This window comes from Amphiura filiformis, chromosome 19 (assembly GCF_039555335.1).
Source record: "Amphiura filiformis chromosome 19, Afil_fr2py, whole genome shotgun sequence".
NCBI lineage: Eukaryota > Metazoa > Echinodermata > Ophiuroidea > Amphilepidida > Amphiuridae > Amphiura > Amphiura filiformis.
Window position 1 is genome coordinate 11,973,684 of NC_092646.1, and position 16,383 is coordinate 11,990,066.

At 36.9% G+C, this 16,383-nt stretch overlaps 1 protein-coding gene across 2 annotated transcripts in view; it reads right to left on the reverse strand.

Moving 5' to 3' along the window:
• Positions 1 to 1,627: 1,627 nt before the first annotated feature.
• The window catches only part of LOC140140922 (intersectin-1-like), a 99,168-nt gene continuing 84,412 nt past the window's right edge, over positions 1,628 to 16,383 (reverse strand). For both annotated transcript variants that reach the window (XM_072162682.1, XM_072162681.1), the window contains 6 exons: positions 15,655 to 15,789; positions 14,480 to 14,598; positions 13,594 to 13,676; positions 11,288 to 11,374; positions 10,356 to 10,529; positions 1,628 to 9,698 (listed from right to left, as the gene is read on the reverse strand). In XM_072162682.1, the coding sequence (XP_072018783.1) occupies positions 9,550 to 9,698; positions 10,356 to 10,529; positions 11,288 to 11,374; positions 13,594 to 13,676; positions 14,480 to 14,598; positions 15,655 to 15,789 (747 nt within the window). In that variant the 3' untranslated portion in view covers positions 1,628 to 9,549. The remainder of the gene's footprint in view (positions 9,699 to 10,355; positions 10,530 to 11,287; positions 11,375 to 13,593; positions 13,677 to 14,479; positions 14,599 to 15,654; positions 15,790 to 16,383) is intronic.

Consider the following 16,383-nt stretch of genomic DNA (forward strand, 5'->3'; position numbering starts at 1 on the left):
GACAAGACTAAACATGAAAGGATTCACACCAAAGAGAAACCATACCAATGTAAATATTGTGCAAAGACGTTCTCAAATACAAGTAGCAAGACTAGACATGAAAAGATTCACAGCAAAGAGAAACCATAAATGTAAATGTAAATATTATGAAGACTTTCTCAAATACAAGTAACAAGACATGAAAGGATTCACACCAAAGAGAAACCTTACCAATATTGTGAAGAGACGTTCTGACAAGTAGGTCACAAGACTGAACATGAAAGGATTCACACCATGCCGAAACCTTACATAATGTAAATATTGTAAAAAAGCATTCTCACATACAGTTAGCAAAGGCTAATCATGAAAGGATTCACAGCAAAGATCATATCTATTTAATAATTGTGATAAGATTATACATGAAAGGATTCACAAGACTATACATAATTTAAACAAGGATTCACACCAAAGAGAAACCATACCAATGTAATTTGTGAGAAGACTTTCTCAAACACAAGTAACAAGACTAGACATGAAAAGATTCACACCAAAGAGAAACCATACCAAATGTTTATATTGTGAAAACACTTTCTCAGATGCAAGTAACAAGACTAGCCCTGAACAAAGTTAAAATTTCTCAAAGGCAGGTTACAAAACTAACCATGAAAGAAATCAGATTCATGCCAAAGGCCCGGGGGGGGAGGTGGGGGCACTTCAATTTGAAATGGATATAGGTGTAGGGCTGGCACTTTCGCAATAAGGGGCATTGAATGGTGAGAGCAAAATGTAAACAAATATGGGGTCATTGGGTGAGAGCATGATTTTTGGCATTCGGTGAGAGCAAAATGTAAAATATATGGGGTCATTGGGTGAGAACATGACCTTTTTTAAGTGGAATCTTTGGGTGAGGGCGGAAACAGCGCAACAGAAACCTCGAAAATTAAATTTCTAGTTCTAAATGGCTTCAAATTTCTTTGTTTTTTCAAAATAAGTGACAAAATCAGTGATAGATGAAAGTTGCTTTGGGTGACAGATCAAATGAAAAAATATGGGGTCTTCGGGTGACAGAACATGTGTTCGGAAAAAAATATGGGGTCTTTGGGTGACAGCGACTCTGAAAAAGGGGGTCTTAACAGCCCTACATACGCATCACCTCCAAAGTTGGAGTGCCCCCCCCCTCCCCTGGGGCCAAAGGGAAATCTTACCAATAATGCAAGAGATTTCAGTTCACATGCACTACAATTGCGCAAAGTTGTCATATTTGGCAGAGTATTCAGTAATAGTACGTATAGTACCGATTAACCTAGGCTATAGAGGCATTTTAACAGTATTTCCATTTAGTGAAGTCATTGAACTTTGCACAGAGGATTAAGTTCAAAATTGCTCAAACTGGGGCTATCATTTTTTCTTGGCAACTAAAATATTATGACTCCCTACCACTGATACACCTTACCATCTAAATTGTATTGAATCAGTCTTTTTGAATAAAATAAACACACTATATGTGGTCATCTTGTGACTCCCTACATTTTGGTCATCAAAATTTTATGATTTCCCCCATTTTTCTCCAAAAATGTATGACCCCCCCAGTATATTTGGGATCCCTCTCCAAAGAAAATGATAGCCCCATGGCTAAAACTAGATAAATAAGGCTCCTGCCATCCACTCATCACAAGTATTATATAATGACTTTATTGGATAAATGTGTTTAATACTTTACATGGAGTTACAGCCTTAATCAACATAAAGTAGAAACTACACTCCAAATTCTTCAAAAAACAAAACAATTTTATACATAAAATAATGATCGGATACAATTATGATACGTATATTAACTCGCATTATGAATGCACTGTTCCAGTTGAAATCCATACACCCCTATGGAAGATGTGACGTTAATCTTCCACACATCAGGTCTAGATTTTAAATCGAGTCGCCCAGTTAACAATTGAAATTAACACTCTCTTGGAGATTACAGTCATGTCTTCCATAAGGGGGGTATGGATTTTGACTGGAATTGCCCAATCGGGCCTCATTGCAGCACCTTATTAATCAAAATAAACCTATACCTGGTATCAAATTATTTTCAATAGCTAAATTTGTAAACATTTTACCCATTATTTAGGCGAGTCTAAATGGTGCATGAACTATTTTTGTGGGCTGACAGGGGCGGATCCAGGATAGTCAATGGGGGGAGGGGGCATAGAGACTATGATTGGCTATAAATTTACTGATTTTGTTCGATTTTACGAGGCGGGCATCTGGATCCACCCTTACCTGATATAGAATAGTGTGCACGCAGTGCACAGCCCCTACATGTTAGTTGTGCTTTGCTTAATGTGCGACTCGCACACACTTACGTGAATTAAGGGGGTACTACACCCCTGCCCAATTTTGTGCCTATTTTTCTCAAAAATTATAGCGCATTGGTGACAAGTAAGATATGTATATTATAGGGGCAAGGACTACAACTATGTACTGCACTGGAAATTGTATTTCAGCACAGACAACAGTTGTTGAGTTACAGTCAAAAATGAGGGAAAACCAATATTTGATCAATAAATCAATAACTACTTGCCTTGAGTTGCTGAATTTTCAGTGCAGTAGTTGTAGTCCTTGCCCCTATAATATACATATCTTACATGTCACCAATGCGCTATAATTTTTGAGAAAAATGCAAAAATAGGCACAAAATTGGCCAGGGGTGTAGTACCCCATTAAGCATAAGTTGTAATTTTATAGATGCAAGCTTTGCCATTCCTAAGTCAAACAAAGTAGCTATGGAGCTCCAGGTATAACACATTCATAATTTCACTGTGCATCCCTTGATTGTCTGATACAATAAATATGTTTGATTAATTCAAAACCAAAGGAATAATTAATGTCAAACTTCATTCTCCTTCTGCAAAAGATTTAGCTGAAGTTATCCACAGAGGGAGTATGGATTTCAAATAGAATATACAATTGGGTATTAACTTCCAGTTGTGGAAGATATAGATTAAGCCATATACGAGGGGGTATCCAAAAGTTTTTGACATCAACCAGAAGTGAAAGAGCTATACCGATGAAATTTCGTCAGTGTAATCACTGGTCCTTATGTACATTATGGTCCAAAAATGGTCTCATAGTATGTTTACTTTCTTTACAGGTGGCGCTAGATGGGCAGTAGGCGCATAACCTGAAAGATGGTGAAAATTGAGGCACGCAGCATGATTAAGTTCCTGCATTTGAAGGGTTAGGCCTACAATGCTCAGAAAATCTATGATGAAATGAAAGTAATCTACGGTGATGATTGCCCATCATATGGCACTATTGCTTTTTGAAAAAGGAATTTCCAAACTGGCCACATGTCCCGCACAGATGAGCCAAGAAGTGGACGTCCATCACTTAACGGATGATGCGGCCACAGTGAAAAAACTCAAGAAAGTGGAGGATCTTATCATGAAAAGGTTATGCGCCTACTTCCCATCTAGCGCCTCCTGTGAAGAAAGTAAACATACTTATGAGACCATTTTTGGACGATAATGTACATAAGGACCAGTGATTACACTGACAAAATTTCATCGGTATAGCTCTTTCACTTCTGGGTGATGTCAAAAACTTTTGGATACCCCCTCGTACAAGACTAGTATGGGTTTCAAAATAGTCAATCCTAAACAATTCCATTTGAATAACGTACTCCCTCTGTAGCAAACTTTTTTTAAATCTTCCATATGATATGGCAGATGTCAAATGGAATATACCCCATTGTTATTTTTTTCTTCATATAGGTGGGTTATAATTTTTTTTCTCCATATAATAGAAAAATAACTGATATACATAAATTTTTCTTATTCAAATGCTCTATAATAGTCATTTGGAATGCTTAAGTATCATGAATATTACAACAAAATACAAGTAGAATATAGTAAACTATATATAGGTTTGGTTCATCTATAGTCCATTTAGTGTAGCCAGTGTTTGTTTTCCAAAGGGGGCAGAGAGGAGGACAAAGAAATGCAATGAAACTTTCAAAGGGGAACATCATTTTGACAAAAATGGTCAAAAATAGCAAAAGGCCTAAAAATCTCTTGCCCCTGGCTGTGCCACTGTTCCTCTAAGGCATTGACATCAGTACTTTGCAGTTACTTCACGCGTGTACGGATACACCGCTTTTGATTGTGCATGTAAGCATGCCGGGTATTTGAGTCAACACACACAACTATAATTGAAGACCAAATTAAAAAAGACTAGTTTGTGTCTGACGTCAGGGAAAAGGCGCGGCTTGATTGGTTCCCGACCTGCACTATACAGCATTTTTGGTCTGGTTAACAGGACGTCATACACAGTCTTTTTAATTCTGTATTCAATTATATATGCCCACTGGAGCACGCACTGATATCACTTTCTCAAGGAAGCCAAATGGACTATTATACATCCATAGATTGACTTCTGGGTACAAAAACTCATCCTCTACAATTTTAGGTCAACTTTGAGCTATGATTGGTGAATGGGAATATTGAACTTGGCCCTTGCGGATGAGACCATGCTGGGTCATATAGTCTGGTCTGTGGTCTACTTGATTTCATAAGTACTAATGCTATACGAGACCAGTAACATTTATCATGATGGTTATATATACCCTGTATTTATATTTCTAAGCAATGCACATTTACTTCAATTTATGGTTTATGGCATAAATATATATTCTTCTTGATTTGTACAGCGTTTATCTTAATAAATGTAACAATCAAAAGATTAATTTTTATTTAAAAGCAGCATCTTCATTGATCCCCTCTACTTTCGATTTTCCCGGGTTGTATCGTAAGGCAAAAAAAAATATTGTTGTGTTGCCCTCAAGTGGGAAAATGGGAAAGTTGGGTCGGACGGTCAGGATTTTTTTTTTTTTTTAAATCCTCTCAAATATTAAATAATGCTTCTTCAATTAGGGGACATTCGTCAATTTTGACTTCTGGATACCTGTTAGACATCAATTAAAGACTAGTCTTTCAATAAAATATTAATTTTAAGTGAAATCTGTAAAAATTATCATTCCAAAAAAAAAAAAAGAAAAAAAAAGCCGACCCTGATTTTTCAGGATTTAGGGTCGGGCGGTTGAGGGCAACACAACAATTTTTTTTTTTGGGGGGGGGCGGTTGAGGGCAACACAACAATTTTTTTTTGCCTAATGTTGGTGTGATCCCCGGCCACACAACAGCAAGGTGTCATGGCTCTGACCCTTGAGCAAAGATAAATGTATTTGGGATCACAGTCAATCATAGGGCTGGATAGCTCGGATGGTAGAGCACTAGCTTCGCAAACCTGAGGTCAACAGTCCAAATTTTCTTTGCTCCCTTCTTCATAAAAATAAAATTATTTACAACTGAAACATTTTTTAAGATACACCCTGTTTACAAAACCTTATTCAAAATACACAACATGAGCTATTTCAGTTGCTTGAGATCCATACACAGTACACACCCCTATGGAATACCCAGGAATTCGGGACACTCTTTGGCCTAATAACTGCTAAATTGTTGGCCTAACTTATATAAAAGTAAACATATTTAGTAAAGTATATAAAAGTATATATATTTAGAATGACAAAGACTTTATAAATAAATCCATCTGTGAGGGTCAAATTCAGGCAAAAATGCTTAATTTTAGAGAAAATCCCAATAAACACTTTAAAATGGGTTTTGGGGATTTTCTCCAAAATTGAGTATTTTTGCCCAAATTTGACTTCGCATATGAATTCTTTGACATTTTCAATACGTATACTTTTACATACTTTAGACCAACAATTTAGCGGTTACGAGGCCCAAAAGTGTCCATAATTAGAGAAAAGTGTCTATAATTACAGGATTAAGACCAACCTTAAACTTTGTTAACATGACCTTAAGTGTGAATTTCAAATTGAGTTACCAGAATGGGTGACTCCATTTTGAAATCTACACCCCCTGCGTGGAGATCAAGGACATGTCTTCCATAGGAGATGTATGGATGGCAACTGGAATAACCCACTCTTTCACATCAGGAAACCATAACATTGACTTTTTGGTGTTTATTTGACATATACATTTACTTGTGACTATCCGTATCTCTAGGACATTTATAATGTATAGATATACTAAATTTGATCAAGTCGGCACTTTCTCTGAACGGTGAAAGTTGTACGTTCCATCATAATGAGAAGGCTAAAATTCATCTTACTCTCAATTTGAGTCATTATTTGAAGAAGCCAGCTATTATGGTGCCAATCCCTATCAGGGCACCACAAACCCTAGCTATGCCCCTGCATGGGGTGTTAGGTTACTTTACAGTATACAAATATTGACCCGAGGTGCACATAGCATGGTTTTGAGATCACTGCTGGCCTATAATTTTAACCATGACCCGAATAAAGTAGTCAACATTTGTTTTATATACCTAATAATATAGATTTTTGTAATCCAATTGGTTAAAAGGCCTATTTTATTGCTCATAGGCCATGGTTAAATTTACAAAGAAAAAAAAACCAATCACATCACTGCAACTGTCAGGCAGCGAGTCCGCGCTCATGCGTAATGCAAACTATGCCATCGCTCGTGTAGAGTTCGATCGGGACGTACATCGGTCAATAGTTCGTTACCATGACTGGGCATAGTTCATTTTGGTAAAATTCTCTCAAATACAGGGCATAGTTAAAACAATGCCCCCACTTTTAGCCAATCGGATGACAGGAATCTATATGGTATATAATACCCGCTATGACCAATACATATATGGAAAAGATCCTGCCAGTACATGCATGTGTATATGAAAATATATTGGAAAAAATACTAAAGTCAATAACTATGGAACAATAGAATAATACATAAAGGATACAAGAGAAATACTGTTTATATATATATTTGGTTATTCCAGTTGAAATCCATACACCCCCTATGGTAGACATGACCTTAATCTCCTACACAGGGGGTGTAGATTTCAAATGGAGTCGCCCATTCAGGCAACCCCATTTGAAATTCACCATCCCTGTATGGAAGATTAAAGTCATGTCTTCCAGAGGTGGTGTATGGATTTCAACTGGAATAGCCAATTGACACATATATCTATTGTATGTCAATCGTCACCACAGAGAATGATCACCCAGGCAACCAGTCATCATAAACTAAAAGAAACAGTGTTCAAGATACAATGATGAATGGAACCTAAAAAACATCACCATTTTAGGTTTACATTTTCGGGTTACCAAGCATATTGTGTGATTAACACTTTAAATTAGTGGTTTTAAATCCTTCACAAGCTGTGGGTCTGAGACATACCTATAGTGTTAAAATAGTCTTTTTTGCCTTCATGATTTAAAAAGTGATTTTGATAACTTTTATATTTGAGTGACCCCTGTGGGGAAGTGCATCAAAGGTGTTTGACCCGATTGACAGTCTCATCCCCATATCACGGACTAAAGAGATACAGAAAAACTCCAAACAGTCAAAGTCTCAGCATCACCCGCTATTAATGAGGGCTGATCGTTCCATGAAATGCGACAGGCAAAACTAATATGTATGTACCACATAATTTTACGGTCTTTCACGTAAACGTAATGCTCTATGGCACAGAACGCTGGCGTGATTGTTAGACAAGGCACGATCAAATGATCAGCCCTCATGAATATGCGAGAATTCACAGCATACAATGCACAGGGACTAAGACTGTTGGAAAATAGTCTGTATTAGTCTATGCTTATCCCCCACTTTAACCTCCAACAAAATGCATATTTTGGTATCTGATGAAAGCCCATATTATTCTCATAACCCCGGTGAGGCCTGGAATGTGGTTTGTCTTTGTGGTATAAGCAAAAATATGTAGTTTAGCGGTAATAATACACTTATAAGTTACATACTGTTCTATGAGCAACTTTATATAATTTTGCTTCAGAATAACAATTGAGCAATTGAACTCAAAACTTGGAATAAGAATGTTTTTCTTATGAGTGTCACATTGGATCAAACCTTAACCCCCTGAGCACTACCTGCCGATCTAACATTGCCTCTGATTGGTCAATTACATGATATCTTCACTTTAATCACCAATCAGAATGGAGCTTTGCAAATAATTCAACCCAATTTTTTTGTGTGGTGAAATTGTTCTAACCTTGTTGCCGATTGGGCCAATTGATAATGAAAACTTCTTTTTGGCCAATCGGCATGTAGTTCTCATGGGGTTAAATATTGTGCGAATTTATTTAAGCTTCCAGAATAAAAACCACACAGCAATGTGAATGCTGAGAAAGATCCTAAAACCAGGCAAAAATGACACTGTTAGCATCTACCTAATAAAGCTATCACATACAGGTGCACATATCAAACTGGGTAAAATAAAAGGCTTGGCAAAAGAAGCCACAGTTTTACATTCAATTCAATATTACCATGATTATACATGCCTTGCCATTTGAGGCGAGCGATCGCTCTCGCTCGCCACCGCTCGCCCAAACTCAATTTCTAGCAAGCGATTTTCCACTCACCATAGACAAAAAATATCGCTCGCTGCGAATCACCCAAATTGAATCTAAATTACATTCAAGTTTTAGCACTTCCAATGTATTCAATTTATCATAATAAATTAGTCTTGATTTCTAAAAGACAGGATGTCAGCAGTGCGTAAGTGTGTCATACCGATTGCTCTTTCAGACCTAGAGAGTGATTCGACCACTAGCGAGTGATTCAACCACCAGCGAGTGAATCGATCACTCGCCTATCACCAAGGTAGCGAGCGATTGACCACTCGCCTTTGAAATCTAGACGGCAAGGCTTGATTATAAGCTTTGGCTTTCATAATTGGTAACAATTCTTGGCAAAATCCTCTCCTGACTTAATTGGCACATATAACTTTCACTCCAAAAAGCCAACAAGATATTCATATATTTTCAAAAAATTTAAATTATATAATTTTTCATAATTCTTATATCATATTCTTTAATTTACAACATTTTGTTCTCCAAAGTAAAAATCAATGGTTCAGAGCCAGAGGGGGCTATCTACAAATAGCTGCCCTCTGCAAATTCTGACAATTTTTGCATTCTAATTTGTATACAACTAAACTTATGGCAACTGGCAGCTATTGCAGATAGGGCCTTCTGGTCCTAAACCCTCGAAATGGTATATCAAACCGTAGATACTGCCTTCTTACTTGTTACATCAGGCTATTCCAGTTGAAATCCATACACCCCCTATGGACGATGTGACCTTAATATCCCACACAGGGGGTGCAGATTTCAAATGGAGTCATTGTCAGGTAACACCATTTGAATTTCACACCCCCTGTGTGGAAGATTAACATCATTACATCCATACAGAGTGTATTGATTTCAAATGGAGTTACCATAAGGTTACCCCATTTGAATTTCACACTCCCTGTGTGGAAGATTAAAGTCATGTCTTCCATACAGGCCACTAGGGTGTATTGATTTCAAATGGAATAGCGTGTTATTTGTACATATATACTATAATAATCAATTATTATACCGTTGATCGACAAACACTTATTGCTAAAAAAACATTGGCAAGATTATAATTCACCACATCATCTTTGACCCTATGAAAGCAAAGGTCATCTTTGCTCATAAAGGTGCAAGTCTAGCTTGACGACGACCTCTCCTGTAGTGACCTCATGGAGCAGTAGACGTTTGGTGAGAGGACCTTTACCGCTAGCTTCTTTCTTCACATCAGCTACCCGTACTTCTGTTCTACCAAGGAAGTCTGTTTGGAGACGGAATTGATAACAACAGGTTAATTAACCCCCTGAGCACTACCGATCTAACATTGCCTCTGATTGGTCAATAACATGATATTTTCACTTAATCATCAATCAGAATGGAGCTTTGCAAATAATTCACCCCAATTTTTTTGCGTGGTGAAATTATTCTAACAATGTTGCTGATTGGGCCAATTTATAATGAGAACTTCTTATTGGCTAATCGGCAGGTAGTTCTAATGGTTAATATATGTGATGTGGTATATCAAAAGCAGACACTTTTGGGCATAAATGGAGAAATAGCCAAAAATCTACCCAGGGGTGATTTTTTCACAATTTGGGTTTTTCCAAATTTGTGAATTATAATGTTGAAAATATTGTCTGATAGTTTCAGACTGGAATATAACTGGCATCTTGTATTTTTTGAGACATTTTTTCAAGGTAATTCCTACTCTCAACATTGTCAATAATATGTTTAAAAGCCGATATCTCAACTTCCAATTTTATAATACCATAACCTTTGCGAACTCTTCGGTTAGGAATGGCCTCTAACATTGGGGAAAATGGCGTTGTGGAGCAAAATGTCTCTGTATTTAAGATATTTAAAATTGATAACAGATAGGATCTGTTCCACCAAATTTACAGACAGTATTGTAACTTACCATTGGGACTAAATAAGTCTCTATCATAAACGGTGATACACAACACATCTTGCTCCAAATCTTTCACAGTAAACTGCATGGACGCATCCCACACGGGATTGAGATTATCTTGTACCACACGTGTCTTGTGTTCCTGTGAACCCATGCGTACTTCACAGTATGGATCAGAACGACCTGAAAATACAAGGGATCAAGAAAATGTAATTAATGGACTGCAATGAAAACATTATACTATTGCAAACAATTTTAAGTTCTTTTATTCATTGACAGCCAGAGGGGTATATTTTTTGTCCATGAAGTCTCAAAAAGCACCCTAAACAAGTATACTTACTATCATGGAGGTCCATAGTTGCTGTGGATCCGCACTTTATGAGTGAAATGTCTTATAATTTGATCAGCTTGAAATCAGCTGGCTGTATCACCTTGCGGATTAATATCAATGTATTTATTTCGAGGATTATCTTGTGACATATCACCCGAAGCATCACCATTCATCAATTCAAGTCCTATACTTTGTCTACATTCTATAACACACACAATATATATCAGACATGTCAACTACTGTAAAAGTAGAAATTTTCGCGAGGTTTTTATTTTCGCGAATTCGCGAGTGGACATAAAATCACGAAAATAAAAACTCGCGAAAATAAACTTTTGCATTAGGTTTCTATTGTATCAATATCAAAACCGCGAAATTTAATTCTCGTGCAATTGACAAAATCTTCAAAATCACGAAAATATCTTCTCGCGATAATATTGACTTTTACAGTATATTACTCTTAATGTGGGTCTATTTTTAGGCATAGTAGTAAAAGCCTAACAATTCCAGCCAATTATGAGCTGATCAAACAATAGGTGGGTCCATGCTTGTCTGTGAAAACAAATGTACCCCCACATACCCCTACCCCCATACTCAAGACACCCCTACATACCTGTAACATTGTTTGAGGGTTTTAAGTCATGTCCTTCTATTATAACTACTAGTAATCTGCCCACGCCTTTGGTTCTCTGGGAGCGAGCTGAAAAAAAGAGATATAACAAGACTAGCTATTATCTACTATTAACCCCCTGAGCACTACCTGCAGATTTAACATTCAGTGCCTCTGATTGGTCAATTATGTGATATCTTCACTTTAATCACCAATCAGAATGGAGCTTTGCAAATAATTCACCCCAATTTTTTATGTGGTTAAATTGTTCTAACAATGTTGCTAATTGGTCCAATCGATAATGAAAACTTCTTTTTGGCCAATCGGCAGGTAGTTCTCAGAGATAGAAAAATATTTGACAACCTCATCTCCCCACTTTAACCCATCAAAATGCAGATTTTGGTATCAGATGAAAGCTCTCATTTTCTGGCAACTCTTATAGCCAGGAATATGTTTTGTTCAGGCGATATGAATACAAACATGGTAATTTGGTAGTCACCATCCTTGAAGTCATGTACCATTTTATGGACCAATTTGATATGTTTTGCAGAGATTTTTTAGCGTTAGTCCTTGTGTGTACGCATGTGACATCAAGCGTGTGTACAGGATCTTGTGCAAAATAATACACACTGGACAGCTTGCAGTACGCTTAATTAACACATTTTTTCTTCTACAATCCAAATTGCTTAAGGTTATTAATTATTTTAAACTGTTGTGATTTGGTAGTTCACAGCATCTTACGAATGGTAGTGAGCTTTGGCAAAAACTGCATTGCTCAATTCATAGCGAGCGTGTAGAAGAATTAAAATATCACAGATATACTTTTATAGGTGCTGCGGTTCTTGAGTTACGTTGTAAAGAGGGCTGAAACAACAACACTTTTGTAAAATGTACATAACTCATTAACAACAATAAATTAAGCAAGTTTGCAAAGTATACGATTTGTAGAATGAACTTTTACAAAACATCAAGGTGTTAATTTTCAATAATATATTGATCTAGATAAAGAAAATCGATTTTTAGGTTGCTTCGACCAACAATACCTCGTCTACCCTTAAATCCATATTGTAACATTTGTTACAGATGCATGTCACCCTCATGTTTTTTCAAAATTCTGATTTTTTCATGATTGTCACAAAAAAAATCAAGGCTTCAGGTACTCACTGTACTTTTTTTTCGTTTTAATATTACAATTCAAATATTAGTCAACCTAGCATGCAATGTTCATAACACTGTACATACATGGCGTGCAGGAACGACATAATACATCAACGACCGGAGTCACAAGCGATAGAACAACAAATGCCATGTTTTTTGTTTTACCTCATCTGTTTAGGCCAAAATTAAAAGGGAGCATATCTGACAGTAAAAACTAACATTGATTGAAAAAGAAACTGAATACAATTCTATTTCTTATGGCAATGTTACAAATACAATATGGCTATAAGGGCTCTGGTAGCAATGTTTGGACAGTATTATTTGTGTGACATGAGAGCACATCAGACATATCAAATTGCATTATGAAAACGAAGAATGTCCTTCTGATACAAAATAACTTTGATTTTTTGAAATTTGTGATATAATACACATTTTATGGCAAATGATTAAAAATTGATATTTTTGATATTTAACAGCCTTTGAAATAAATTTTATAAATCTAATGATATGTACTTAAAGCGTAAGTAGATGGAATGAAAAGCCGAAGATTAATTAAAAATGTTGACCTTTTGTATTGAAAATACGGATTTTTTCCCCCAAAACACCAAAAAATGTAGGTCTTTTGGGAAAAAAATGTATATCTTCAATATGAAAGGTCAAAATTTTCAAATGATCATCGGCTTTCCATCCCAGCTACATACACTTTAAGTACATATCATTAGATTTATAAAGTTTACTTCGAGGACTTTTAAATATCAAAATTTAAACAATATCAAATTTTAATAATTTGTCATAAAATTTGTATTATATCGCAAATTTCAAAAAAAAATTAAAAAAATTGATATCAGAAGGACGCTCCTCGCATTCAGAATGCAATTTGATATGTCTGGTTACTCTCAGCTCCCACAAAAAAATACTATGCATCATCATCATCAGTCGGCTGCGGAGCAGGCGACTACAAGCTTTCCCCAACCACTGCGACCCCGGGCAAGCGAAACAATCCTGCCCAACTGTGCAAACATCATTAATATCTGATTCCTTAAGCAAATTTGGAATAAGAATAATGTGTACGTAGGTGAAGTGCCTCAATGTAAGGTAGAAAACACCACGTCAACACCCATCTTTAATTCCTTATGTTAACTTTGTCTTACCTCTCTGAAGCTTTTCTCTTTTCTGTTTTTCTGTTTGTACATAATGCTTTGCAGCTGCTCCCAGTTTATCGGTCCACTTTTTCCTGTTCAAAAAGAGAAAATTTAAAAATTACTATGATTACGGCTCGAGATTGATAATTCGCAATCGCAGAAAAGAACACGACTGTCCTTTATACTTCTTTCACTTTATTTTACCTGATGTATATTGTTTTGCTTACAAAAATTGTCAGATTTTCCCAAGGCCTAACTATATGATATGCAGTAGCTTATTGTGGTTTTTAAAAAAATAGGGTATAACATGATATAAATCATTTATTTATGAAATGGTATCAGGCTGGGGTATTTTGAAAATTTCATTGGGGGTGCTTATTATGAGAAAGCAGTTGCCAAGAAAAAAACATTACATTTACAACCTGACCTAACAAATTTTAGCAAGGAAAAAATATTAAGGGTGCGTTTAAAGCACCCACATTTGCCATTTGAGGTGCATTTTGAAAAACTATTGGAAAGGCATCCAAAATCATCAATTTGGGTGTTTTTTGGAAAGAAAACAAGTGTTACTTACAGTTCACTCATACTGTAAGGGGTCCAGTAAAAGCACCCAAATTTGCCATTTTTGGCAACAGTTCACTCATACTGTAAGGGGCCCAGAAAAAGCACCCAAATTTGCCATTTTTGGGTGCATTTTGAAAAACTATTGAAAAGGCAGCCAAAATCACCAATGTGTGTGGTTGTTTTTGAAAGAAAATGGGTGTTACTTAATACAATTCACTCATACAGTCATGGGTCCAGGAAAAGCACCCAAAAATTGCCATTTTTGATTGGAAAGGCACCCAAAATCACCAATGTGGGTGTTTTTTGTTTAAAGAAAATGGGTGTTACTTACAGTTCATTCATGCTGTCAGCACGGAGCCCAAACACTTTGTCAATATGTGAGATTTGAAATACTGGATCCTCTGTGCCTTCAGGAGGAGTCTTAATTTCTATCTCATTCAAAAATAATGGCTGCAATAGAAGGGAAAAAAATTTACTCACACAACCTGTGTTGACTCTCATTTGACCTGAACAGTCTTCACTCAACTACAGCGGAGAGGTCAGGATAAATCTCTCACATGGCTGATCATGACTTACTTATTACTCATTCATTCACTCACTGACAGAGTGGCTGATTCCACCCACCAACCCCCAGTCAGTCAGTCACTCACTCACCCACTCACTCATTCACTTCCACCTCACTCACTCCCCGATTCACTAACTCACTGATTCATTCACTCACGCAATCTCGCTCATTCAGTCTTACTCACTCACTCACCCAGTCAGTGAGATACTAAATCATCCACTCACTCTAACTCAATTGCTTGCTCAATCACTGATTCATTACTTCGCTCACTCATTCAGTCAGTCAGTCAGTCAGTCAGTCAGTCAGTTAAGTCAATCAGTCAGTCAGTCAGTCAATCACTCGCTCTAGTATGTATGCATCGCAATGGTGTCTACTTACATGTTTATACATGCAGTAATCTATAGTAGATTTATTCTGTGACGCCCAGTGGCGTGCGCAGCACATTGAAAGTGGGGGGGGGGGGCAGGTTGTTCAGTTCCCCCGAATGGAGTCTGATTTACCGTGATTTCGTCAAATAGGGGCCCCTCAAATAAACGCCCCCACCACTTTTTTTCAACCAAGATGTTTCAAAAATGCCGATATTTCCATGCCATCTTGTGTAGTAAGCTTACCAAGTTCCCCACATGGTCGATAATAGCGTCAATAATTGGCGAAAATCTGGATTGGAAACCCGGAAGTGAGCCAGAAGTCGGTGTTTCTAGTTCATATTTCGTCATTTTAGCGTTTTTTATCGTTCTAAAATTGACCTTGAATAAACGCCCCCCCCCTTGGGAAAATGTGACGCCCCCGGGGGCGTTTATTTGACGAAATACGGTAGGTGTCTAAGGTGCGGTTTTAGCGTTTTCCCGAATTCCCGAATGACCAACAAAAGTGGGGGCATGTGCCCCCTGCCCCCACCCCCTTTGCGCACGCCACTGGTGATGCCTATGATTGGTACTTACATGTTTATACATGCGGTATTCTATAGTAGGTTTATTCTCTGATGCTATAATTGGTACTTGAAGCTGCTTAACTGGTGTAGTAAAGAGAAGGAAATCGTTGAACAGGAACACAAACAGTTCCTTGTTGCTCTTGGCCTGTGGACATTAAACAGAATTTACAAACGTTTTTAAAATTCACGAACCAATAGCAGCTATATCTTTTAGCTTATACTTAAAGTATAACCTTTAGTATAAGCACATCAATAAACCAATAATAATCAATAAATCAATTATATTAATATCGCCCATATCACTTCCTGAGTGTTATCGATGTATCAAATTCACCCATAATATTACATGTAGCACACACACAATTGGCTCTCATAAATATGCAAGGATCAAAACACATAGTCTGTAGTAGTCTGTGACCCTAAGCCTCCTCAGCCTAACAAAACCCAACAGACGATTTGGCTGTTCCATCTCGCACCCTCTGACATGAAGGGGATGCTTGTTGTACTCAATGGGAAAAAATCATAAAACATGCCATAAAATAAATATCTCTTGATAAAACAATTCCAAAAGTTCCAATTTTTATCAGGGAAATCATCTTCCAATTACCAAAGAATAGGCAAATTGGTCCTCTCTGTGCTAAGAAAATTGACTGGAATTGAAAGGCCTTGTAAAAACCAATAGATATCTTGAGAGAGTGTCCCCTTTGACAGACGTGAGTCTGTGTGTAAGTGTAATAGA